Raw genomic sequence first — 26,836 nt, 5'->3', positions numbered from 1 at the left:
CAGCACGGGCCCTCTCTTGCAAAGGACGGAGCCCAAGTCCAGCCAGGAGGGCTTGGGGGCCACATAGGGGCCGTTCTAACCTGCTCACACGTGGCACCGTCCCCAAGTTCTCTTCCTGTTGCCTCCTGGGCTTCAGCCAACCTCACTTCCATTTCCAGTTCTCCAGTAGTTTCTCCCACAGCAGACTCTTGCTTCCCTTTTTCTCCGGCTCCGGTTGGCTTCTCTTGGATTTCTTCTGGCCCTTTTCCACTTCCGCCCTGCTTCTCCGCCTCTGTTGAGCCTTTCACTGCTGCTGCCGGATCCTCCCTCCTTTCTCCTGACCGCTTTCCATACATTCCTAGTTTCACCTTGGCTCCTGCCGGCTTCCCCCCAGCCTCTCCCGGCCTCTCTCGGGGGTCTCCTAACTCTTTCCCCTTCCTTGCCGCCTTCTCCTTGCTGCCTGGCCTGCTCTGGGGCTCTTCCTTGGGTTTTTGTATCCCAGTGTCTCTCTTGGGGCTTTCCAAGTGTTTGCTCCCAAGTGGAGGGCATTTCTTCACCATTTCTGTGGTGTTTTGTGACGGGCCTGTGCCAGCTTTGGCATCCCCTGAGATGCCGTTTTTGTTTTGCACTGCAGCAGGCACTTTGGGAGCCTGGGAGGCATTGGGGGGTGTTTGCTCTCCTGACTTGGGGGCAGCTGGTACTGACTGAGCTGCAGGCGGCACAGGCTGCTTGGCGCTGCACCTCTTGAAAGGCGAGGGTTTCCTCTCTGGGATCTCAGCCACGCCTCCCCCGTTGGGCTTCTCGCCGTTCAGCCTGTCCTGCAGCAGCTCCCCCTTGCCAGCCACATCCTTTCCCACTTGCATAATGTCGGCGTCTTTGATCACAAACTGCTGGACCGTTCCATCAATCTGCTTCCCCGGAGGCTGGCAAAGAAAAGGCACAGGCACGTTAGCACCACGGTGGCCGAGCAGCACCCATCCCAGAGCACAGGCCCCCAAAGAGAAACAAGCTGAGCCTAAAGGGCCTCCCCAAGGCCTGTTTAGGGCTCAGCACTCCTGCCACAGCGGCACAAAGTTGCCCTATGCCGTCCCTATGCACAGGCTCATGCTGGGGAAATGTGTCAAGGTGACTGTCAGCCCACAAACTTCCTATTAACACCTTTGTACTGCTTTGAAAACGTCAGCGGCTGGCAGAGCCTTCCCAGAGGCTGTTCCCGAATTGTCATCCTCCCTCCTGGAGCAGTTTGCCAGTCAAGCTCCTCCAGGACGTGCTGAAGGCTGGCGAAGACCTTCCCCTTCGAGGTCTTCCGGCATCTCGCCCCTCGGAGTGTGGGGATGGTTTTGGATTGATATTTAATATGGCGGTTAATCTTATGTATTCAGTTAGAAAATTTCTGACTCATTTTTGTTAGTCTTTAAGGCGCTACCAGACGCAAATCAATGTGTTTCCCTGTGAAACAGATAAAAGCTAAGCACCACCATTACCACAGGCCTGAGCCAATCAATGAACGAATCTTTAAGGCTCTCTGCAAAGCACCAAAGTCTGGCGCCAGGGAGTCTTTTTTCAAAAGGAAGCGAGAAGAGCCCGGCTGGATCAGACCAGGGGCCCACCCCGTCCAGCAGCCAGTTTCACAACCAGCGACTCTGGAGGGCCAGCAAGAAGGGCACACAAGCGAAGGCGCCCCCGATACTGCCTCCCAGTTCTGGTGTGCAGAGGTTTTCTGCCTCTGAACTGGGAGGTTTTCTTTAGTCCCCGTATCTCCTTGAGGCAAGAAGCTCGTTCCCCCAGGAGTGAGGCCAGCACCAAGAACGCCTGCCTGGCATGGCCACCAGCTTAATATTGGATGGGAAGGACCACCAGAAGATTATCAGTGGCAGATCTGAGCCAACACGACAGTGCATGAGGGAGCGCACACACTCTCGAGCATCCTGGGCCAAAACGGTGACAGGATTTAAATGCAAGACCAGCACCAGCATTTCAGCCGGGAAGCATACTAGTAACCACGGTACTTACACAAGACTGGCCTTAAACGTGGTTAGCACAAGAAACTGGCGTGACAGCTGCATTCTGGACCAAGTATACTATTCCAAACCACTTCCAAGGGCAGTTCCATATACACTACGTTATGGCAGGTTACTAGGACATGCGTTATACATAATCATTTACCATTGTGAATTTAGTTGGCCAGTGGGTGGGATATACATCTTAGAAACAGAATTGCTGCCTCTGAGCGATGACATCAGTTGTATTTTGCATGGGTGGTTCCATATTTATTCACTCCCAAGTTTTCTATGAGAGTTTTGCAGCTGAAATATTATTTGGTGGTAATATTGACTTTTTTTGGACAATGGGTTGGTGGACCCTGAAGATCCATTCCAGTATGAACAGCATTTTCCCCAGGGGGAAGGAGCCATCTCTTTAGCAAGAGCCGACAAGACACAGCTCCGTGCACCGAGGGAAAGTGCTACCAGTCGTGGAATGGATCTGTGGGATCCAACCAGCTGTGTGCTTTCGCTTGCATTATTAAACTCTCCAGGCTGGGAATAATTGTGCAAACACAGTCAATTGTTTTCATTTACAGCCACTGATTCTATTCATTTGCCCTTGCAAAGAATGTGATGTCCCATCGATATGAATGAGTGCAAAGTGTTACGCGCTGCCCTTGCATGCATGGCTTGGAATGGTTTTGTTTTTAAGCTAATTTGCCTCACCAGCAAACAGAATGAATGGCAAGGACATTAATAGGCTTTGACTAGCAAACCAGCAGTGCTCTCCGCTGATGAACAGCTTCAGTGGCTGAAATCACAACTTTGGCTAGAGACGGGGCTTCAAGGGCAGAAAGACGCAGTGCAGGGCGCAGGGAATTGCCTGGGGGCCCCGACTGAAGCCAGGCGGGGATGGAGCTGGACAGTTCACTCGGGAGACAGACGGTGGCTCCGTGCACCTGCTTTCCTGCAGGAGGGTCCCTGCCAGAACCTCCAGGCTGCCCAGGCTGGAAAAGGCCTTTTTCTGCCTGTGCACCTCCTTGGGGTAAGGGTGGGATTCAATGGTCCTGGACGCATGTTTGGGCAGGTGACGCAAAACAGAGAGGAGAGAGCAGGATCCTGCAAAATAGGGCCACTCAGAGGTAGCAAAGCAGAGGCCTCGTGTGCACATGTGGATCCCAGCTGAAAACTGGACCCCATTGGTACGGTATCGGTGCTCACATGGAGCTCCCTGCAGCCTGCTGAGCTGCAGTTCTGGCCGGGGCTGTGCCGATAAAAGAAGAGGTCAAGCCGCTGGCTGTCTTACTACTTACGTCTTCCTTAGTGTTTAATGTAATTCTGTCTTTCAGTTTTGCTTCTTTGGACTCCTTTTCTGTTTCCCGCACCAGCTGTTTGATGAAGCCCCCGGGAATGACCGAAAAGAGAGGGGGTGGGGAGGTTGGTGGGGGGCTGCGGTCCTCTTCCCTGATCTGTTTACACAAACAAAGATCTGGTTATGGAAGCGGCTGCACGGGAGCCAGGCCACACGAACAGCCCACATCAGCCCACAGCACCACTGACCTTTCATCCCTCTCAATGAAAGGCTTGGGAGGAATTTGCACATACAAATGCTGGGAAGCATTGACTGGAAAGCGCAGCTATGAAAAGGCTGGGAGAGGCTTTGAGAGAGGCTTCGCTTCTCATGCCGCACACCTCACCTCACCTCCCCCCCCCCCGCCCATGGTCAGCTCTGGTCAAAGGGGCTGTGCAGGTCGCAGCACGACGACAATACCCCTCCCAACCCAGCTCACTGGAGGACTGAAAACAGGAGTGTGAGCACCACGAGCAGCTGCCCCCCCCTTTCAAACATCTTCATTTCTGGAGAGGGGGGGCAGGGACAGACAAATGCAGGAGGACAAGTTAAAGCAGAGAAGTTTACAAGAAGGAGCCAACACCAGAAAGATTTTATAGGGAAAATGCTACGCTCAAAAAGAAATTAACCATGCAAGGAGATGTTCGAGAGCATTATCTGTGGCATCGCTTTGCAACTGGACAAGTCCCCCTCTTAAGGAGCGCTGAGGTTCATGCCAGGGGCGCCCATCACTCTACATGCCATGCCATGCCATGCCATGCCATGCCAGCCACGTGAACGAAGAGGGACGTCACTTTCCTTCTGCTCCCACAGGGCCAGGCGTGAGGAGATGGCCATGCTGTGGCAGTGAGAGTGGCTGAGGCAGGAGGACTCAAGGAAGGGAGACGTGGGACGTCGGCCTGTGGCAGGAGCAGACAGAGAGAAAAGCATTTCAGTTGAGACATCTACAAATGCAGTCGGCCCCTGCACATCACGGGGGCTTGGGAGAGTTCACTCCGTTAGGGTGGCACTGCAGGATTCCTCCAGGGCATGATTTCTCCACCGGGGGGTACAGACAGACCCCCAGCAGGAGACGGGCATGGGGTGGGGGCGGGGAGACAGGACACCCGAGCACACAACTCTGTTCCGATACCCTCGCCCCAAACCACAGCTCGTCCCTTCAAGACAAGGGTGTGCATGTGGGCAAGTTGCTTCTAACGTACGGTGACCCTATGAATGAAAGGCCTCCAAAACTGCCTATCATTAACAGCCTTGCTCAGATCCTGCAAACTGGAGGATGTGACTTCTTTTGTTGAGTCCAGCCATCTTGTTTAAGGTCTTCCTCTTTTCCTGCTGCCTTCCACTTTTCCTAGCATTATTGACTTTTCCAGAGAATTTTGTCTTCTATGCTTGTTGTGGGTTTTCCGGGCTGTGTTGCCGTGGTCTTGGCATTGTAGTTCCTGACGTTTCGCCAGCAGCTGTGGCTGGCATCTTCAGAGGTGTAGCACCAAAAGACGGAGATCTCTCAGTGTCACACCTCTGAAGATGCCAGCCACAGCTGCTGGCGAAACGTCAGGAACTACAATGCCAAGGCCACGGCCATACAGCCCGGAAAACCCACAACAACCATCGTTTTCCAGCCGTGAAAGCCTTCGACAATACAATTTTGTCTTCTCATGATGTGACCAAAGTATGATAGCCTCAGGAGATCCAAGACAAGGGAGGGCTGTTAAAATCCAAGACAAGCATGAGATTCGGATGGAGAATTGCTCTGCTCAGGGGGGTGGGCACAACACACGGGACAAAAAGCAGAAGCGGAGGAACTCCCCTGCCCCAGTGGCTGAGGTTTGGAAGGGCAATTCTTGCCAAATAGCACAGAGGAGGCCCCTGGGCTGTCACTAAAAGCACCACCTGGAAGTTGGGGCTGGGAATTCAGCCCAGAACTCCCGAGTGCCCGGGCCCGTCCCCTCCCCTGCCTGTGCACACACCAGGCTGTTCTCGGAAGGCCCCAGAATCCTCCGGGTAGCCACCCCCTGTCCAGCCTAGACCCAGGCCCCCCTTCAGCACGGCTTCCATCCAGGGCGCCTTCCGAGGGAGGGAGAAAGCCCTCCGAGCAAGCGGACCACCATGCCTGGCCTGCTCTGGTGGAGAGCTCCCCTCTCTCCAAGGAGCTTCTGGACTGGGGTCACCAACTTGGGGGGGTTGTCCCGCCCTGAGAGGGGAGACGTCCACTCAGCGGCTTCGCCCCTGAGCCTTCGGTGCTGCTCCAGCATCAGTGACCATTGGGGGGGGGGGATGTGAGGGGAGGAAGAGGGAGCGAAGAGGAGCTGGGCTGGGCTGGGCTGGGCTGGCTGCTGCCCTGCCTCCGCAAGAGTGAAGGCACAGGAAGGCCTCGGCAAAGGGGCAGCCGATTTTCTGCGCAGCCCTACCTGGCCACGTGGCAGAGCGGTTGAACTCCACCTCTGGGAGCGGACAGAGTCGTGAGGCCTGTCTCTGGCGATGAGCAGACCAGGGAACTTCTGCTTTAAAGAAAATCCACCACACAACCTCTATTAAACCGTTTTCTTTGTTTGATCAAGCCTCCTGCTTCAGCGAGCTCTGTACTCTTTGTGCCGAGTTCAAAACTTACCTCACAGCAGTGACCCAAAGCCTTCCCACTCGCCACCCTGCGAATATCTCGCCACTGAGGGGAAGGTTTAAACCTCAAAGCCAACCATGTCCCCTAAACCCCTCAGGGGTGGGGTGGGTCCCCTAGGTTTCCAAGGGAGAGGGGCCTTCGCAGCATTAAGTCATGTTGAACTATTATCTGCGTACTGAGCGTTATGCTGTTGTGCAGCTTTGAGTCTGGAGTCCCCTGCAGCCCTGTGCAGCTGGCTATGGCCTCTGTCCATTTTGAGAAACACCAAATTTCACAATCAGAGAGATTCAAAGGAGAAAGATCATCTGGGAGGGAGAAGCATTTAGGGGGATTTCTTCTTGTCGAACAACTAGACCTATAGAAAACAGAGCTGGAAGGGATCCCAAGGGTCAGCTAGCGACATTCACAGCGATCTCCCCACCCACTCCCCCAGTGACCCCTGCTCCATGCCCAGAGGAAGGCAAAAAACCTCTAGGATCCTCAGCCAATCTGGCCTGGAGGAAAACTCCTTCCTGACCCCAAAGTGGCAATCAGCCTTACCCCCCTGGGCACGTAAGAAAGGGCCTTGAGAGCCACGCAATGGCTCACCCCTTCATGCCCCCTTCCTGATCTGCCTAAATTCATACTGAGTCGTAGAATCATCATAGTTACTAAGTGGTCACCTAGCCTCTTCTTAAATACCTCCAAGGAAGGAGAGCCCACCACCTCCCGAGGAAGCCTGTTCCAATGAGGACCTGCTCTGTCAGGACGTTCTTCCTAATGTTCAGCCAAAAGCTCTTTTGCTCTCATTTTAAACCCCCTCTTGGTTCTGGTCTGACCCTCTGTGGCCACAGAAAACAACTGCACTCCGTCCTTCATGTGACAGCCCTTCAAAAGGCAAAGCGGTAAAAATAAGGACACCCCCTCCCCACCGCATGTCGGCGTGAGAAAACAACTGGGGGTGGGTGGGTAGGAGCCCTTCCTCCCCCTGCAGTAGCATTGCAAGCTGGTGGCAGTCTTTCTTCCAAAGCCTCAGACACAACTGTCCCTCAATGCCCCCCCCCCGTGCCTTTCCAGCCAGAGCCGCCTGCAAATCCGCTCCCTGCACTTCACAAGTGGCAACCCGGTGCCCTTTCCCTGGTGACATTCTGGGCCTCTGGCCTCAGCGTCTGCTTGCAGCCACCTGGCACCTCGACAGCACAAATACCTCTGCGGTAAAGTCACTGTACTGTACGTTGAACAGGACAGAGGAGGAAGGGTGACGGCACCTGGCTTCCTGGAGCACTGCAGCTGTTCCTGGGGCACCCTGGAGCTGCCAAGCCCTGCCGTGAAGAAGGATGGCTGCGGTTTTGAAAGGGCCAGAGTGCCACCCGGTTCTAAAGCAGGCGGCATCTCCAGGGGGCAAGGGCAGGTCTGCATACAGGCTACACAGAAGGAGCGTGCTTTGGGGAGGGAGGGGATATTCCTTGTTCACTTGGTGGTGCAACTGAATCCCACACTGATCAGTGGATTCACCTCTCTGGGAACCACAGGGCACCCACAGGGGCCCAGCAGTATGTGGAGGAGGGCAGAGGCTCCTCAGCAGGATGCAGAAGGTGCCAAGTTCAGCCCTGGCATCTCAGGGTGTCTGTGCTGCAAAGGACCTTGGAGGGCTGCTCCAGACCAGAGGCAACTCTGGCTCCGTGGATCAGTGATCCAACCCAATCAAAGTCCATCTCACATGTTCAGTCAAGGAACTGTGGGGGACACCCCAAACCATCAAGGCCCACCTGCTGCTGGGGCGCTCCCAAGCTCCGATTTGCTGAAGGGAGCAGAGCACACCCACAACCCCCCCCCCCCAGCCACTCACAGCTCTCCAATTGACAGGAGCCCTGAGCCTTCATACAGAAACTCTGTGTCTTGTTTGCCTTCCAGGCAGGTTGAGCAATGCACACACACAGGGGGGGGGGGGGACGGCTCAAATATTTTCCATGTGCCCTCAAAGACTTATTTGGGCAAAGACCAGCCAGTGACAGGCCTGGTGGTGTTATCAAGGGCTCAAGGGCCCAGAGATAAGTAAGAGGCTCACACCAAGCAAACGGCCCAAACTCCAGGAGCTGGTCATACCAAAGGCCCCCCAGAAGGGCCCTGGGAAGCCCTTCTCACACCAAGGCCTCCGGAAGCGGCCCCGTCACTGGGGCCACAGTGGCCAGCCCATGCCTGTCCACGGAGCTGCAGACCCTTGAGAACCGCAAGGGAGGCCACCAAGCATCACAAAGGGGCACTCCCCACAAGTGCAGCGTGTCCCTTCCTGTGACTGTGCTCCTCTCTGTCCTCCTGCCTACAAAGAGAGCTGGTGGACCAGATGAAGACAACGCCATTTCAGAGGGCAGCCAGACGCACTGGGAGGGCTCCCGAGCACAGCCACCTGAGGGGTAGTTAAAGCTCCGGCTGGAGCCTCACAAAAGCTTTGTGATTCCCACCATCACCAGAAGGAACTCCCTGAGCAACTGCAACAGCTACACCACAAGCAACACCCCCTCTTCCCAGTTGCCTTCAGCTCCCTGAAAAACAAATTGCCTGCCTACAGACCTCAAGCCCCAGGGAGAGAAGCCAGCCACACCCAAGGCCCAAGAGACACCAGTAGTTTGTCACACTCATCTCTAGCGTGAAGGCATTGCTCCATTGTCTGGGCAGCACACCTGAACTGGAGAAGAAGGGCCCTTCTCCTGGGGCACAGCGCAGTGCCTGGGCAGCTACCAGGCAGGTAGGCAGAAGAGTGGTCAGAGTGCCCCTCTGCCTGCCTCTCCTCTTCTGCAACAGCCAACGTGCTGAAGGGCACCCTGGGAAAGGTAGTTCCGCAAGGCCCTGACACATCAGAAGAGGTGGGGATCCTGCATCTTTTCCCTGTGCCACGGGAAAGCAGCGCAGTGAAGGAGAATTTGAGCAGAAGGCAGGACAGCCCAGGCAAGGGTTGAGGGGCCCCCACATGGTTCCTCCACTGAAACTGGCTGGCCCCAGAGGCAGCTTTTCAGTTGAACAGGACAAACAGCCCTGAATCTTGGTTGTTGTGGATTCCTGACGTTTCCTGTAGTTCCTGACGTTTCGCCAGCAGCTGTGGCTGGCATCTTCCTGAATCTCTCTCTGCATATTGTTTCATCTGGGACACCTGACAAATGAACCAGGCCAAGAATGGCTTCTTCCCATGTGCAAAGTCACCACAGAATGACTCAATGCATCCTGGAGAGTCAGCACATGAGAGCACTGAGAGGGGGCTCACCAGTATCCCAATAGAGGGAGGCCCCAAAACAGGGCTTCAGCACCCCAATTAACCAAGGCAAAAATGCTGGCAAAGTAAAAGGAGTTTATTAGAGTAAAAAGACCCAAATAAACTAGTGCACAGCCAGTTTGGTGTAGGGGTTAAGAGTGCGGGACTCTAATCTGGAGAGCCGGGTTTGATTCCCCACTCCTCCACTTGAAGCCTGTCACAGCTCTCTGGAGCTCTCTCAGCCCCACCCACCTCACAGGGTGATTGTTGTGGAGATAATAATAGCATACTTTGTAAACCGCTCTGAGTGGGCATTAAGTTGTCCTGAATGGCGGTATATAAATCGAATGTTGTTGTTGTTGTTATTGTTGTTGTTATATATCTCTGACCCTGCACACCCTGCAGAGCATGCCCACTAGCTTATATACCGTCTTACAAACAAGCCATCAGAAAAGCAGGTTAGAGTATCAAGTTACTTCTACAAAAATGCAAACACATCTATTCAGACAATTTCAGAAGATTGGCGGACATTATGGTCTGCTAAGTGTTACACTTGACACTCTTTTGGCACCTCTTGTTTTTGCATACCAAGAGGGGCACATTTGGGAGACAATAAGAGGAGTACTGTGGCATCCAAGCCACAACATCCAGACACTCTGGAGGCCACCTCCTGTTGTCAAGCATGGCACCCAGGAAATCCCTGTCTCCCACTATAATAATAACAACATCACAGGAGCCCTGTGGCGCAGAGTGGTAAGCTGCAGCACTGCAGTTCAAGCTCTGCTCACGACCTGAGTTTGATCCCGGCGGAAGCCGGGTTCAGGTAGCTGGCTCAAGGTTGACTCAGCCTTCCATCCTTCCGAGGTCTGTAAAATGAGTACCCAGGTTCCTGGGGGTAAAGTGCAGATGACTGGGGAAGGCAATGGAAAACCACTCCATAACTAAAACTCTACCAGGAAAACGTCATAATGCGACGTCCCCCCATGGGTCAGTAATGACTCGGTGCTTGCACAGGGGACTACCTTTACCTTTTTAACCTATATATACACCACCCTTCAGGACAACTTAACACTCACTCAGAGCGGTTTACGAAGTGTGTTATTATTGTCCCCACAACAAAACACCCTGTGAGGTGGGTGGGGCTGAGAGAGCTCTGAGAGAGCTGTGACTGACCCAAGGTCACCCAGCTGGCTTCAAGCAGAAGAGTGGGGAATCCAGCTCTCCACATTAGAGTCCTGCCACTCTTGTCCACTACACCAAACTGGCTATCTGCAGCTGTATTGCTAATGTTGCAAGGCCATTACACGTAGGCAAAAAGAGGGGCAAAGGGAGGGAGGCATCCAAGCTTCATTCCAGCATGGCTCTCTGTAGAACCAGAGTTTGATTAAACTCAGACTAAAAGAGTTTGGCTACAAGTCCTTGCTCACATTCTCTTGTGAGACATCCCGTGACGCACCCACATGAGTTAACCTGGCCCACCAAATGGTCCACCATTTGGCTGCAGCAACCCAACCTCCCCCCCCCCACCCACCCCCAGTCTTGCCAGGATCAGACGCGCCAGCTGTTTCAGCAGGCCTGCCACTCCCAACAGCACCACAGGGCCTGAAGGAAGAGCCAAGACAAGGGTTTGTGACAGGGGGTCAAATAACACAGAGGGGGCACCTGCAGTCTCTTACCTTTATGAAGAGAAGCAAGGAATGCCAGGAATACAGAAAGAAGCTTTTGACATTGCGATAGCAGCTAGAAATCGCCCCCCCCACCGCCACCGCCCCCAGCAATGAATAAATGACACCTTGAATGGTTTACTGGAACTACCTCCCATTGGTACTTCCCAGTCACTGTCTTAAGGACACAGGAGCAGCCCTGCCGGGTCGGCCCAACAGCCCACCGAGTCCAGCCTCCTGTTCCTGGCAGCGGCCAGTCCGGTGCTGCAGGGCAGCCCACGTGCTCTCAGCTGCCAGCTGCTCCCCAGCACCCAACCACTGGAAGGGCTCTGCCTCTGGACCTGGAGGTCCCACCTGGCCACCGGGGCTAAGGACCCGCAATAGACCCATCCTCCCTCTGTCTGTCCAACCTGCTTGTACGAACACCTTCCAAACCTTGAGGGGACTGGGGGCTTTTCCTGCCCCAGCTAGCCCCTGGGATTCTCCAGTTACCTTTCCTTCCTAGGGGGGCATTCAGACCTTCTTCAGCCCCACCGGCATGGCTTTGGATCACTGGCTCTTTGCTCATCACCTTTTATGCAACTTTGTGCATGTGGGAGATCATTGCTGCCCTGTTAATGAATGCACTTGACGTGTTTAAGACGTTGTGGGAAAATGCCCTCCAGACTAGATTTCACCCCACTCTGCCTATGGGAACCCATCTGCAAACGCGTCACTGGCAGAAAGGAGGGGGTTGGAGGGGTGATCCATCAAGCAACAAAGCACAGAGGTCTTTAGGGCTCACGGATGCCAACGGCCATGGCCAAAGGAAAGACAAAAGCGTTACCACCTAGCGCCACAGTCGACTGCCCCAGAGACTGCAAAAGCCAAACAGGTAGAGTGTTTCCCCTTCCTCTGGATCGAGAAGTGAGAATAACTCCAGAGGGGGGTGGGCTCCCACGGGAAGATGCAAGGAAGGAGCTCTCTTGTCATACAGCTCTCCGCAAGGGGGTCAGTGAAGGACTAAATCTTTATCAAGGGGCTCCATCTTGACCAGGTGTTGAGGAGCAATGGGAGAAAACTCTGAGAACTAAGGCAAAGGAGAACTTCAAAAGTTATCCTAGCAACAACATCGCTAGAATAAGTATAGAGTTTGGTAGCACCTTTAAGACTAACCAAGTTTGTTGAGGCATAAGCTTTTGAGAACCACAGCTCTCTTTGTCAGATGCATTTTTGGCAACCATTTTGCAACTACAGACTAACACAGCTAAGTTCTCTGGATCTATAGAGTTTAAGGGAAAAGGGCTGCCTGCTTTCACTTTTCTTTTTATTCTCATTCTGCCTGATGTTTGAACAGGTACAGACATGTGCACAGGCACGACACAATCGGCCTCCTACCAAGGGGGGGGTGCTGATGGAAAACGGCAGATGTGGGGGTGGCAGCAAGGAACCTGGTGCCCATGTGGATGGGACCTTCTAAAACGCTCACACACACACCCCTAGATGGCTTGCTAAATCCCTTACGCTACATTCTTTCTCAGAAGATTGTACCAAATCTGGCTGGAGAAAGAACATTCCAAGGGCAGGGAAAGTCTGGAAGCAGGTGATGCTCAGGAGCAAAACCACTGCGGTTCAGAAGCCAAGCTGGAAGAAAACCTCTCTGGGGGTGCAGCCTTGGCTACACTGACGAGCCCTTAAGCGGGGGAACTACTGGCCATGAGAGAGGTACAACCCCGCCCCCCCCGCCCGTGTTTTGAGGCAGGATCCCTCAGGGACCCCCTGCTAAAGCTTCTCAGCCTCCCACTCCCCTGCAGGCAAGGAAACAGCCCTGGGGCAGGAGCAGTGCTGCAAAGACCCGGGGACTGGGCACTAGGCCCACCCGACGATTAGAGAAGGGTGCACCCCAGACAATCCCTTCGCCAGGAAGCCCGGGAAGCAGGAGGGAGGAGACCGGAACGGCTGTGGTGCCCAGAACCTCCCACGACCAGGGAGAGGGGACAATGGAAAGCAGCCGCTCTCACATACGTTCAACTCAATGGGGAAAATGGATAGGCGGAAACCTGAAAATGCACTGCAGACTGACGGCCTCTATTCACAGAGATGCAGAAAAGATGGGAGCTGATGATAAGGCCACAATCCTGCATTTCTACTAAAAGCAATTCAATGGTTAACCAAAATCACAGAAAAGAAAATCACTAAAATAAGGATAATTAAATATATGCCAAACGAACACTAAAACCAACAATTATGGCAGTAGCATCAAAACCCGGAAAGGTCAATCATCCACTGTTAAGTCCCAGAGAGCCAGCATCAGAGTGGCTCTGGGGAGGCGTTTTGTAGACAGGGCATCACCACCAAGAAGGCCCCGATGGCAGTCACCACTCCTGGGGTGCCCTCCTTCCCACCCACCCCCACACCGATCTGGGCCTCAGGTGCACATTACAAAGATTGGGCATGGCTGCTAATCAGCTCAAAAACCCAGCAAAGGTCCTTTTAAAGCAGCGTTTGTCTTGTGCAAACAGGAGCAGGTGGGAGCCAGAAATGCTTCCCGCTCACCAAGGCCTCTCTCTTTCCCAGCCCGCCACCCTTTGGGGAGATCAAGCTGAATAGGGAAGTCTGAGGGACACTGCATGCAAGCCATGGGGTCTAATACTCTGGAACTAGCGTTCCCCCAATAAAGAACATAAAATCTACTCTAGCTGTCCTATGGGTTAATCCTCCTGAGGAGGCACAGCAGTTCACTGGGCTCCGCTGCCTCCACAGCAGCCAGAGAGGCAAGGGCTGCCATGAAGTCTGGCGATGTGCAGGACTTTGCCCTAGGAAAACCCAGCCCAAGGCTTCACCCATGGCTTCACAAAACATCATGTCCGCAAGGCACCTCACCCAGCCCTGGCTTCCACCACTGCTAGCAATTTTCCAGGCAGCCTCTGCCCTCCCCCCCGCCCACATCTCTATGGACGTACAAGCGCAGACAGGAGCCTCATCCAGGAGCAAGGCAGCACCCACAGTTCCAGGCTCTCTCTTTTAAAAAGGGTTAGAAACATAACTTTAAAAGTCAGGTTTTCAGGTTCTGAGTGTGTCAGATCTCACACTTTGTGCTGTCGAGAGAATGTTTGTGGCCACGCCAATTCACAGCCACTTCCCTCTTCTGGGCGCCATCCTGCACTCTCCAAGGGGTATATGATCACCAGGGAGGCTCTCACCTGATAAACAGGGTCAGTTGCTCAAAGGTTCTCCACCACGCAAACCCCGAAAACCAGAATCAGGCACTCAGCCACCCAAGGGGGGGGGTGTCACTCACCAGCGGCCTTGAGGAAAGAAGAGGGTCAGATTATCAGGTGAACTGGGGAATTATCGAGAGAATTTTACGAGTGACAGGCAAGGCAGCTGGGAAAAATCCGGCTGGTAAAAGGAAGACTCCGTTCCCTTTTTGCCCCTGTGGTCTGGAAATGACATCTTGGGAATTCGGGGTGTGTGTGTGTGTGTGTTGTGTGTGTGTCAAACACTGAGGGGCGAAGCAGCACAACTTAACGGAGCACACAGCCGGCACAGCTCAGAGTACATTAGTTGCCCCAACGAATTAATTCTCAAGAAATGTTTCTTTTGTGAGCTCAGAGGATCAGTTTTTATCGATGCTTCATTTCTACAACTCTTATCCCCCGCTTTCCACACAAAACGCTCACGGCAGCACTCCCCAAGTGTACTACTGACAGTCAAGAAACGCTAGACAGACTTCCCTTCTGCCCCCTCCCCGAAAGGTTTCTTACAAATGTAGTTAAAGGACATCCCCCGCCCCCTCTCCCCAGGGCCTCGGACTCGGGGCAGCCGCGTGGCTTCTCCCGATCCCCCTCCCTTCCTCCAGGTCTGACCCTGTTCCGCGTGAACTCCCTTGCGGGAGGGCGGGCGGGGGGGGGGGGTGGAAGGACGCCCCCTCTGCCAAGGAGCCAGGAAAGCCACCTGAGGGGCCCCTTCTGGGAGTTGGCCCCCGTCTTTCCTCAAGGCCCGAAGGGGCCGAAGAAGGGGCCCTAAGCTCCCGGGGAACAGGCGAGCCAGCCGGAAAAGACCCCTTGCCCGCCCCCACATTGTTCTCTAGCAGCGCAGGCAGGCGCGGGTGGCGAGGGATCGATCCCGGCTCCTGTAGCCCTCCTGGCTAAAAATAGCTCCACGCCCAACGCCGGACATTTTGGATCCCAGAGAAGCCCCTTGCTCCAAAGTCCCTTCCAAATCACTTCCCGGGAAGCCCCCAGCCCCCCCCCCCCCAGCCACAGGCTTCTCTACCTTCTCTATTAGCAGCGCTGCGGCGGCGGGACGGGGGCCTTCCTGCACAGGCACCCCCAGCTCTAGGAGCAGCTGCCGGCTCCCAGCAGGACAAGCCGAGAGGACGCGGGAGGCGGCGAGGAGGCCTCTGCCGCTCCGCTCCCCCACCCCGGGGCAGCAGCTGAGGCGAGGAGGAGGCACGCCGGAGCTAAAAATACCGCCCCACCTCCGGGCCGAAATGGAGCGGGCCCGGCCGGGCCAGCGAGGCAGCCAGTCAGCGGGGCCGAGGGCAGGGCAGGGCAAGGGGGGCCTCCTTTGGGCACATCTCAAGGGGCAGCACCGGCACGCACCACACATCCCCCCGACCCCTGCCTTGGACGCCTCCCCTGGGCAGCCGACAGGTGCAAAGGGCCGTTGCCACGATCTCCCGGGCGGAGGCAGCTGTCTGGCTTAGTGGCCCCTCCGCCCAGGAATGTCACCCTCCAGCCCGGTGGCAGTTCACCCGCGAAACCCGTTTCCTTCCAGGAAAGCCGGGGCCGTTCAAAGCACGGGAAGCTTTTGCTCAGCTCCTCCCGAACACGCCGTCACGCCTCTCGCCCGTTCCCTCGGCTCTTGCCCGCGTTTTAGGAATCGCCTTCCTGCTCTCTCTCTGGGCCTCTCTCCCAAAAGGAGGGGAACCCATTTGGAAGCATGGAAAGTCCGCCAAAGACACGCACAGTTCAAACCATCCACTCCTGAACCGTGAGAAGCTCATCTAGGAGCCAGAATGGTGGCCCTTGAGCCTCCTAAGGGGGGCGGGGGGGGGGGCGGTACATCCAAATGTCCCACCGATGGCAACCGGGCGCTCACATGTCATTACAAACTTTGGTTCGCAGTCCCCCTCCCTCACCTTCTCCTGAGTAACATATCCAGGAGATATTGCATCCCATTCAAAGGTGGTTTTTGGAAAACAAGTACCGCTTGGCATGTGGCCAACCCTTAGCCGACAAGCTCAAAGCAGTTCTCATACACAGCTTCACAACTCCTTACAACAATCCTGGAAGGCAGGCCATATCATAGATTGATTTCGTCAGATATTTCTGTCCAGGTTTTTCCCTGCTGAGGGCTGGAAGTGGCTTACAACAATAAATGCAAAAAATTATTTGTTGGTCTTAAGATAAAAAGATAACAGCTCCAACTCCTGGGTGGGCAGGTTCACTGAGGGCCAGGGGCTTCCTGGTGGGAGCTGGGGGCCCTTGGCTCTTGACCCATGGCTGAGTCCTCTCATTCGGCAGCAGCGGGGTCCCCCCCCTGCTATTTGGGAGATGGGGATGAGATTTTGGGGCTTGTGCATGGCCACCCCCAAGCTCAGGACTTGTTTGGCCCCTGCCCCCATGGATCTCTTGTTCAGACATTGCCCGCAAACAGTCCAATATTGCCAATCTTGCCATTGCTTTTCATGGCCCATCAGGCCAAGCCGCGCCTTGAAGTTTCGTTTTGGAAGAGGGCGGCTGCCCCCCCTCACCTCCGCCCCCTTGGTGCCACCTCCCCCGCCCAGCTCTGCTCTTCACCCCCCCCCTTCTGCTTTTCTGCCTGTGTAGCAAAACCACCATGCTCTCAAGGGGGAAGGACACCTGCTCCTGCCAATCTCTCGCCTGCGGCTTCCGCAACACGGCTGGGCAGTTTCAGCAAGGGCCTTTTTGCCGAACGAACCGGGCCAGCCTGCCAGCGCTCTGACCAGTCCCTGTTCCTGGGCCTTCAGTGGCAGTGTGACCCACAAGTTGCAGCTATCAGAAACGTTACCTGCTGCTTCCTGTGCACAAGAGGGCAGGGCTGGGCTTTTCCCAGTCTGCTGGCAACCCCAAAGCCATGTGTTACACCCATGTGCACAAGCGTCCAGGTTCTGCTGGCTACTCTGGGCCAAAGACCCAGATGTGTCACACCTAGAGGGCAAAGGCCTAAGCCAGTTGGCCATTCCTACTGGACTTGCATGTCACATTCCCAGTCTGGCATTCCACTGTACTGGAAAGCAAGCTGATACAGTGCAAAAAAAAAACAGCGTTAAAGTGTTCAAAACTGGCCAGAGCTGTGGGAACTTCCAGGCATTTTAAAACTGCAGCTGCAATTGGAATCAAGGCCCTGCAGGGAGGGGGTTTAACCCTTTCCTTGCAGGCTGTTTTCTGACCTCAATGGCACCAATGGCAACCAGAGGTAGGGCTGAAGTCAGAAATCAGGTGTGTGGGGTAGGTGCCACAGCTTCATTATGGGTCCCTCTCCCTCCTCCCAACCCAGGCGGGCACCAGCTACCAATTAAAAATGCTCAAGACACCCGTTCCTGCATCTTCCAAATCATATAGCTTGGTCTTTAGGGAGCCAAATATGTACATAAAAGTATCATATCAACAAGGCAATACATAATCTGAAACACAGACGAAATACACCAGGAGCACGTGAAAATCAGCGCATGCAAATTGTGATGAAAAACATCAACAGCATTCCTAAGCTTGAAACCCCAAAGGGTATTGCGCATCACACCGTCAGGATCAGGCCCTGGCAACAATAGTGTTGCACTGGGATCTCCTGGACACCTGGGTTAAATGTCAAAAGTAGGGGCAGGGAGAGGAGGAGCCGGACCGAGGCCACATCGCTGGGACAAGTGGTTTTTTTTTTAAGAAAACCCCCTCCCTTAAAAGTCACTCCCCTCTATCATTAGTCCTAGTGTAGGGGGGAGGCAGGTACAATGCAGGTAGCCGCCCCCCCCCCCCATGCCACAGCCCTGATCCTACCAGTTGCTTTTGAAGTTCACATTGGGAGATCTCACTAGGGATCCTCCACCTAACACGTAAGAGGACCCTAAGGAGAAAACCACCACAGATTTCCAGTCAGACCTCAAGATCTGACATCCACAACCGCCCTCTCCCTCACATGCCTCACTCAGGCTCTAGAAGTAGTTTTAACACTCTCACTTCTGTAAAGTCCCTGCCCACCACACCGATGCATGAGCCTTCAGGGGCCTGGTATTGTGTAGGAAAATATAGCAGAGTTTGTGCAAAGATTGCGCATTGGAAGTAATAAGAATAGATTGACAAACACACACTCCAGTGTAGCTCTGTAAAATTACTTTACTAAAGGGTAAAAATTAGGGTTACATTTGGAGAAAATAATAAATTGCTAAGTTGACTACATCTTGCTAGATAAGTGACTTAGAGTCAAGATGAAGAAGTGAAGTAGAAGAAGAGAGTAAGTAAGTAAGTGAACAAAGAGCAATAAAACTTCAGTATATAGCATCAATTAATTGCCCCCAATGAACTAACTGCCCAATAGAAAATCCTAGTCTTACTTCATTATGCTTAGTGACTCCCCTTTCTATGGCAGGAATCTTATTCGAAGCTCTAATGGTTACATTCAAAGTATGTTTACTAATTAAGTAGGTAACACAAACAGTTTAACTCTTTCATGACTGGAATGAAAACACTTGCTAAATTCCCACATATTGTCCCTCCTGTTTTCAGTTGTGTTCAAGGAGGATGCCACGACGTTGGTTGGCAGCCACAGAAGGCAACCATAGCGACTTACCCTTTGCTCCTCCTGGACACCCTTTCCCCAGAACATGCCTCCTGGGGAGGTGCTTCATAGGCTACTTCTGGAACCTACAAACATTGACACCCCCCCCCCCTTATGCCACTTTCAGCGCTGACGCCCACCCTGTAAATATCACCCTCTGGCCACAGAATTCTCTTACACATACTCACCTCAGGATTGGGAGTTACGTGTTGTCTTTAATTTTTACAACCATTCCTTGGAACACAAAGCCAGGAGCTTTACAACTCAGAAGAGCTTGGAGGTTTCCCCATAGCATCACCTGAAGAAAGCCCCACAGGATAATGCATGTCTGGAAAAAGAGACACCGTGCGGGAAATCCAAGAGAATCACAGGCAATTGTCTACGAACATGTATGCTGGTTGCCACCATCACAGCAGCCCAGAGTTTGAGGATTTTGAAGGGCTGGCCAGAGAACATTACGAGGCACCTCTTAGCAGCGCTGGTTGTCCCTCATCCTGATTCATGGCCAGCCCCCCTGCTCAGCTCTGCCATTCATATATTGAGATCATCACCTCAGATAAGGCAGTGACCCCACAGCCTTAAAAATAGCACAGCGTCATCTCTCCACAGGGAGCAGGAAGCCCACAAAACGAAAAGTTCTAGAATATCCCGCTATGATGAGGTCCCTACCAGAACACCGGGGAAAAAACCCAGGAGTCAAGCCCCTTCGCACCTTCCTCATGAGAAGGCAATGCTTTCAATATTCTGGTTCCCTTTTCTTATCCTTCCAAGAAAGAACCTTTGCTACTTACTGGACAGCCTGAAAAACTGAGGTGTTGTTTGCTTTGGGAGGAGTGAATAACTGTCAAGGAAAGACCAGCTGAACTGGCAGGTGTCCACCCCGACATCATGCCTCGGCGGGGGGGGGGGAGTTGGTATTTCATGTTCTCTCTTGGCTTGTACACGCCTTCGTTTTGGGGCCTGATATGATGCCCTTGGCACACCACGCAACCCCATTTCTCTTCAGGCATTTGAGGCTTGAGAGACCTTTGGTCTCTTAAGGGAAGTCTAGTCTGCTGGCAGCAGCTCTCAGGGTCTCAAGTAGCAGAGGCCTTCCACAGCCCTGGGCCTTTCAGATGGAGATGCCGGGGGCTGAACATTGGATTCTGAACCGTGGCAGAGAAATATCCTAAACAAGCAAATCTTGGACCTCCTGCATACAAAGCTGGTGCGCTGCGCACCCCCCCCCCCCCAAGCCACAGCACCTCTCCTGCTTTAAAACATCATCCTTCTGTGAGATGAAAACACAGCAGCCCAAAGGTCCCCAGCAGGCCTCTTAATGAGATCTCTGAGTTCACCGATGAGGACACTCCATTGCTTGTTCCTCAGCTACCGCGTTGAGGTAGGAAGGCAGCGGCAGCAGTAATGGTGGAAGACCAAAAGGTTTGGGAGTTGTGGCCATGCAGGCCAGAGAAGGGCCTCTCTTGCCACCACTGCCACATTCGAAAGGATGTGTCCAGAGGAATGTGGAAAGGGGCACATATGGGCAGAAACAAAGAGGGCCGGGGGTTCCAGTGGGGCAGCGGTAGGTCGGATGGGGCCTGGGAAAGAACAAGGGCAGCCCAGTCAAACCCAGCGCTAGAATCTGTCCTTGCTCCTTGTGGCAAAACGGGGCCTCTCCCTTCACTGGTAGAACCCGCTCTGCCTACCCCTCCCTTGCCTAGCCCAGCACCTGGAGGTGCCATCTCCCTTCCCTGTCTCCGGGTCGTTGCTGCCACCACTGTCCCTGTAGGGGGTCCTGGTTAGGCCGGACAGCCGCCTAACCCCCCTCCTCTGCTAGTGGGCCCAAGCGGTTGGGGGACTGCGTGGAACAGAACAGCTTTCTTCCTTCATAAATTCCAAAACTCATTTATTGAACTTCTAACTATACACAGGCCAATATACAGTGAACAGAAGGACTAATAAAACCTAAACAGAAACCCCTACTCTCCCCCCCCCCATGCCCTAATTCGATGTTGCGTAGGGCAGGCACGATCCTTGGGTCCCTGGGGTAACACTAGATCTCCCCCTCCCCTCTCCAGCCACCAAGGGTCCACTTCCAACTCCCCTCCATCAACTGACTCGCTCTCCCTCCAATCACATTCCACTCGAGCTGGCCCCTTCCCTCTGCAGCCCGTAGAAAGTTCATTCCACAACCAGAATGGCGTTTCTCCACCCGCCTTTCTCAGAAAGGGCCACCATTCAACATTATAGCCAACCCCCCCCCCCCCAGCCCTCTCCAGGAATGAACCTCATCTACTGGTATACTTTAGAGACCCAAACTTGTCTTAACCAAGGAGGGAGTGGATACAGCAAGCACATCAGCTCTTTTGTGGGCTTCTTCTGAGGGCAGACAGATTGAATCTCCAGCGGGAAGGTATTTATTGAAAACATTTATTAGCTGCCTTTCTATCTTGCAGGAACTCAAGGCAGCGTACGATATAAAAGTTAATAATAAAATGAATAAAATCAAAGCTAAAAAACAGAATTAAGGACTGCCAATGTTTATTAACATTCTGCAAGGTCCCCGTGGTGCAGAGTGGTAAGCTGCAGTACTGCAGCCCAAGCTCTGCTCATGACCTGAGTTTGATCCCGGCGGAAGCTGGGTTCAGGTAGCTGGCTCAAGGTTGACTCAGCCTTCCATCCTTCCGAGGTCGGTAAAATGAGTACCCGGTTTCCTGGGGAAGGCAATGGCAAACCACCCCTTAACTAAAACTCTGCCAGGAAAACGTCGTGATGCGATGCCCCCCCCCATGGGTCAGTAATGACTAGGTGCTTTACCTTTAAGGTCCCCAGAAGATGGCATCAGCAACTGCCTTCTATCTTCAGTGCTAAGCAGCTCTTCCATCGCTCAAATGAAAAGGAACACAACAGTTCCTAGTAGCTACCTCCCTACTGGCACATTTCAGGTTTCTTCCAATGAGATTTCCACTCATGCTTTCCAGAAACCAAAAATCCAAGAACACAACCCACATAATACCTTCTTTAGGGACCAACCCAATGGCACAAGTGTACAAGCTTTCAAATCCCCCAGAACTCTTCATCAGGCCAGATCTTACACAATAAAAAAGAGGAAAACAGCAGGATTTTTTAAGTCATCATGCAATTAGCACTCTCTCTTACCAGGATATGGTGGGACTTCTGGCAGGAGGAGGATACAAGTCTCAGGATGTCACTAGCCAGGGCCATAAAAAAAGCAAGAGTTCCCAGAGAGCCAGAAAGCCAAGAGGCGTCTCAGACAGCCTGAAAGGGTCAGATACAGACTTAAGGTATTTATTTCTACTGACTAACCAACTTATTTGTAACATAAGCTTTTGAGAGCCACAGCTCTTGAGGAAGGCAACAGAAATAGAAACAGAGAAGTTAGCCGTGTTAGTCTGTAGTAGCAAAATAGAAAAGAGTCCAGTAGCACCTTTAAGACTAACCAACTTTATTGTAGCATAAGCTTTCGAGAATCACAGCTCTCTTCGTCAGATGAAGGCTTTGGGGATGACACACAGCTACCAGATAGTTACCTTATTGATACTACAGGTGCCAGAAAAGGACTGTTTGTTCTTTGAAATGATAAACAACTTTTGCAAGTAGTAACGGGACAACCCTTAATTATTCCAAACCAATGGAATGACGCTAGGTCGTATGCACACGCAACTAACTTGACCAATAACTTATTGAATGTATAATTTCTGCTAATGAACCAAAGGTGATAAAAGTTTGTGCAATGGCTTTGAAACCCTGAAGAGCACTTGAGCTCTGAGGGGCTTTTCCACTCTCATTGATCAACGCTCCTCCGTTTATTGGAATAGACTATGAGCGATTCTTCTCACGGGACCTCTTTCTGTGTGGTTCCTTTCATTGGGCCAGAAACACCAGCTTGGGTGTAACAAGCGCGTGGTGCTTTTCTTGGCTGATCCCCTGCAGTTTTGCCCTTCACCAGGAACGGGAGGTGAGCTTGAGCCCCCACAGCAAATCTGCAACATACAACTAACTCCACCCTGACAATGCAAATTAGTGCCAGAAAGGAAGTTTGGTGGTCGTGGTACCTGGGAAAGAACCTCAACAGCCAGAAATGCAGAGGAGTTAGCCGTGTTAGTCTGTGGTAGCAAAATCAAAAAGAGTCCAGTAGCACCTTTAAGACTAACCAATTTTATTGTAGCATAAGCTTTCGAGAATCAAGTTCTCTTCGTCAGATGCATGATACAGAGACTAGTCAAAAGTCTCTGTATCATGCATCTGACGAAGAGAACTTGATTCTCGAAAGCTTATGCTACAATAAAATTGGTTAGTCTTAAAGGTGCTACTGGACTCTTTTTGATTTAACAGCCAGAAAGGCTCCTTTGCAATCAGTGACCTAGTTTTTATGGCACCTTGTTTCTTTGCACATGCGAACAGCCCCCTTTTAACACTTGTCCATTTCTTAACAAGGCAAAGGCAAACAACAGGGCTCTCTCAGTTTCTTTTATTAGAGATAGAACAGTAAGCTTGGGTTTCTGAAATTAAATTTGTGGAAACAAGAATAAAGCTCCTGGTTCCAGCCTGAAAAGGACTTGATGTCGCTTAAATAACACACAGACACGAGAAAAGAAATTGTATAGAACTTCAAATAAATTGAACAAACGTGTGGATTTAAAATAAATAACATAAATCTCTTGTTAAAACAGAATTCTTGGGGCTCTGAGACTTCTGTAGATTAAAGTAAACCTTATACGATGAAAAAAAATAAAGCTGTGAATATTAATTTAAAACAATTTTTTAAAAAAATTCAATGTAACAAATGTATTAACACAGCCAAATATTCAGTAGTGCCTAACTACATAATATTTACATCATGGGATATAATGTCAGCAGGCAACCAACAATAAAAAGAAAATTCTTATGAATCGCAGCAGACGTTTTGGATATACATACATTTCTCAATATACTTAGATACATTTTCCCCATTTTTGTACAATACTAAAAATTTAGTAGTGAATATACTTCAAGGTTTTTAAAAATGTATATGGCCATCAGCTTCTTCCTCTTATCAACATCAAAGAGAATTCTATACTGTCTACAGCACAATTCAAAATATTGTCTCTCTTAAGAATAAGAATTATGCCATAGCTCCAAATGGTACGGATTCCAAGACATTGCTCCATCAAGATTGTGTTGTATGAAGAAAATATAAATTATAGACTGCAGTTCACACACCTACGGATTCATCCATTCCCAGCTGCTGGAGGAGGCCCTTGTAAATGCTCACGCTCACCGTTTCCTAAACTGGTTTGTTAACGTGGTGTCTCAGTCCTACTTAAGTGCTACAGACTTTGCAGGTTGCAGACCAAACCACTAGCACCAGATTCAAATGATATGTTCACAGACAAATGCAGCTGATTTGCGCTTTGATGCTGCCAATTTTCAACAAAACCCCGTATTGGGCAAGCCCTGTATTCTTGCACAGACGCTGCCTGCTGTGCCAAAGACATACAAAGATATGAAGAACTTTCCTCTCAAATGATTTTGCACAAGCATGGCATGGCACTTGTATGACACTCAAATTTAGAAAAGCTTTTTGCATGCACAGGAGAGTTAAGAGACTGAGAAAAAAGGCCCTGCCCACCTGCGCAGCTGCCGGGGTGGACGGGGCCAGAGGCTGGTCTTGTGTGCCCGTCTGAGGCCGCCCTGCACTGTCATCACACCTTTGCTGGACCGGGGGAGGGGCACCTGCCATCCTTCGTCCATAGAGATTATCAGGCAGAGGGGAGAATGCCGGGGACATGCAGGGCACACAGCTCCCTCCTCACACCGGCCCAGAGCTCAGTCTCACAAGCCTCGGCCATCTTTTTGGCTCCCTTTAGCCTGGCCTGAAGTCTGCAGTCTTGCCTAGAAAGGCTCCTTCAGAGCCAGCAACCAGCAACCAGCATGAAGGTTCCTCCAGTGACAAACCATTGCAGGCAGCGAACACAGAACAAAACAGACAGAAGTAGTAAAATGCTATTCGTCATTATTGCAACATACGTTCAGAACCACCTGAAGCTCTTGCAACTTTGTGCTTTAAAGTACATTTAGGAATGACTTCCTTTCTAAAATGGTCTCGGATTCCTGACTTGGAAATATTGCAGGTTAAATAACAAACTTATTCCGCCCTGTGGTTGGTGCCTCTTCTGAGTGTCTTTTCTTCTTAAAAATGGGACAGTAACAATGTGCTAAAAGGACACTGCAATGTGAACAAAACTACCAGACGTTTCTCTTCCTCGCGTCTGTCCAGGTCAGTCATAGCCGTATATGAAAGACCTTCTCTACCCTGAAATACAAAGAATTCCTACCATTTTCTTTGAGCCCAATTTAACAATCAAGAAATTGCAGTAGCAGGCATCACTAAAATCTTTCTGTGTGTCATTCTTTGTTTTCACCAAATATATTTTTCTTGTCTTTTAACAGCCATTCATCTCCCTCCTAACTTTCACGCCTGCTCCAGAGAAAAGTTAGCAGCACTCAAATCCCACTGAAGTCAGCGAAGTCCAGATTAAGCTCAGTCAACACAACCTTCAGGCTGGAGCAGGGGAAGAGTCCTTTCCTTGGATAAACACACAGAAGTTGAACTGAGACACAGATAAAAGAGTCAGCACAAGCCTCAGATAAACCGTCATACCCTCCTAGAAGGTAACACGTTTGAAATTAAATATATAAACATCCATATTAATTTATATTCCTATTGACAATTCACCAAAAGTGGGAACAAGAAATATTTCTACACCACCATGTATTTTAGCTGCCTCTGAAACAATACTTAAATCTAAACCCAGGCTATTTTAAAGAATAGCTTACTCAAATGTTTACAAAAAAATGAGGTCATTGCGTACAGAAACACAGTCCATTCAAGTGTCTGCCCAGTCTCTTTTTCAAATTAACGCATTCTCCATAAAAGTTCATCCACTACAGAAAGCCATGCTTGGTTTCTTCTAAATGTAGAAGCATCCCCCCTCTTTATAAAAAGGCAGGCTTCTCAGACTTTCAGAAATGTGGCTATTAAACCAGGATGTTTATAAAACAATGCTAAGTTAAAATCAACACAACTAAAAAACATGAACTCTCTCACACACCCACACACCCAAAAAATACACAACCGTAACTCTCAGGTGCAAGGGAGGAGGGCACACCCACAGGGCAGCTGCCCCTGTGCTCAGAGGGGGTGGAAGGTATGCACTGTCTCAAAGGAATCGTGTATTGGCAGTGGGAAACTCTAACCGTGCGGACGCGGCTGGTTCCAGTGAGACACAAGGACAAGAAGAGGCCCGGCACAGGCTGAGGGTTTGGTGGGGATTTGTCCACTGGACCCTCTTAGCTGAGCTCGCAAGAAAGGGGCTCAAAGAAGAGGAAGCGAGGCTAGATCCCAAGGAGAGACAGGTTGTTCAAACACCATCTACGGATTTTGTTATTCATCATATAACAGATCCAGGCTGCTCAGGCTGCTCAGCTGACACCTGAACACTTGGGCTGCAAGAAGAAAACCAGAACCCTTTAGTCTCTCAGCAGTGCCTGCTGTGCAGAGCTCAGGTGCGCCCTTCATTCATTTCTGCAGAAGCGGCAGCTCTGTGCAACGAAAGGAACGTGTGCGCGCGGATCTGTTGCTTGGCCCCGCATGCCAGGAGATCCCCAGGAAAGCAGGGATCCCTCACGTGTGCACTGGAGCTCCTGCGTTCGAAGGATAAACGCTTGGCTCAAAGCAGCGGGGCCTGCAACCAAAAGCGAAACCTGGAATGTCCTTCAACAGAATAATCTTCACAAAGATAATTTCTCCAAGTGCAATTTGCCAAACCTAAGCTAGCAATACAAAATTAAAATGTTGCCCACAAGGAGGGAGGTTGGGATGGAAGTGGCCATGCCTGCGCTGCTCAGGCTCCCCCCACTCCAACCCAGGAGCACCCACTCTCCCCCAAGCCCAGGGAGGGACATCCAAAAGGAGACCCTGGCCCGGGGGATCTTTCCTTGCTGCTCCTGGAAGGAAGCCATTCTCAAACTCTCTGGGCCACAGAAACCGAGGAGGAGTGAGTGAGAAGGAAGAACCGGGCTCAGACTTCACATACGCACAACATGCCCCCTTGCCAAGCTCAGAGAGGGGGGGCTTGCTCTGCATCACATCCTGCAGGAAAATCCTCCTCCCCAGTCAAAACCTACTTGGTGAAAAGGGATCGAGACATGTTTGCACAAAAGGAAGAGGAGAGCCAAGGGCCGCGTCTT

The 26,836-nt window shown here is 51.8% G+C and overlaps 1 protein-coding gene across 4 annotated transcripts in view; it reads right to left on the bottom strand.

Moving 5' to 3' along the window:
• MYO18B (myosin XVIIIB) overlaps positions 1–19,036 on the bottom strand; it is a 128,996-nt gene extending 109,960 nt beyond the window's left edge. The window contains exons 1-4 of one of the 4 annotated variants that reach the window (XM_054996169.1): positions 18,790–19,036; positions 4,116–4,214; positions 3,278–3,435; positions 81–902 (exon numbers count right to left, since the gene is read on the bottom strand). In XM_054996169.1, the coding sequence (XP_054852144.1) occupies positions 81–902; positions 3,278–3,435; positions 4,116–4,152 (1,017 nt within the window). In that variant the 5' untranslated portion in view covers positions 4,153–4,214; positions 18,790–19,036. Of the gene's footprint in view, positions 1–80; positions 903–3,277; positions 3,436–3,944; positions 3,963–4,115; positions 4,215–14,004; positions 14,106–15,079; positions 15,184–18,789 lie in introns of those variants that run through there. The other 3 variants (XM_054996167.1, XM_054996168.1, XM_054996170.1) reach the window with 3 other exon arrangements.
• Positions 19,037–26,836: the final 7,800 nt, after the last annotated feature.

The sequence above is a fragment of the Eublepharis macularius genome, chromosome 13 (assembly GCF_028583425.1).
Source record: "Eublepharis macularius isolate TG4126 chromosome 13, MPM_Emac_v1.0, whole genome shotgun sequence".
Lineage (NCBI taxonomy): Eukaryota > Metazoa > Chordata > Lepidosauria > Squamata > Eublepharidae > Eublepharis > Eublepharis macularius.
This window is presented reverse-complemented; position numbering and strand designations above follow the sequence as displayed.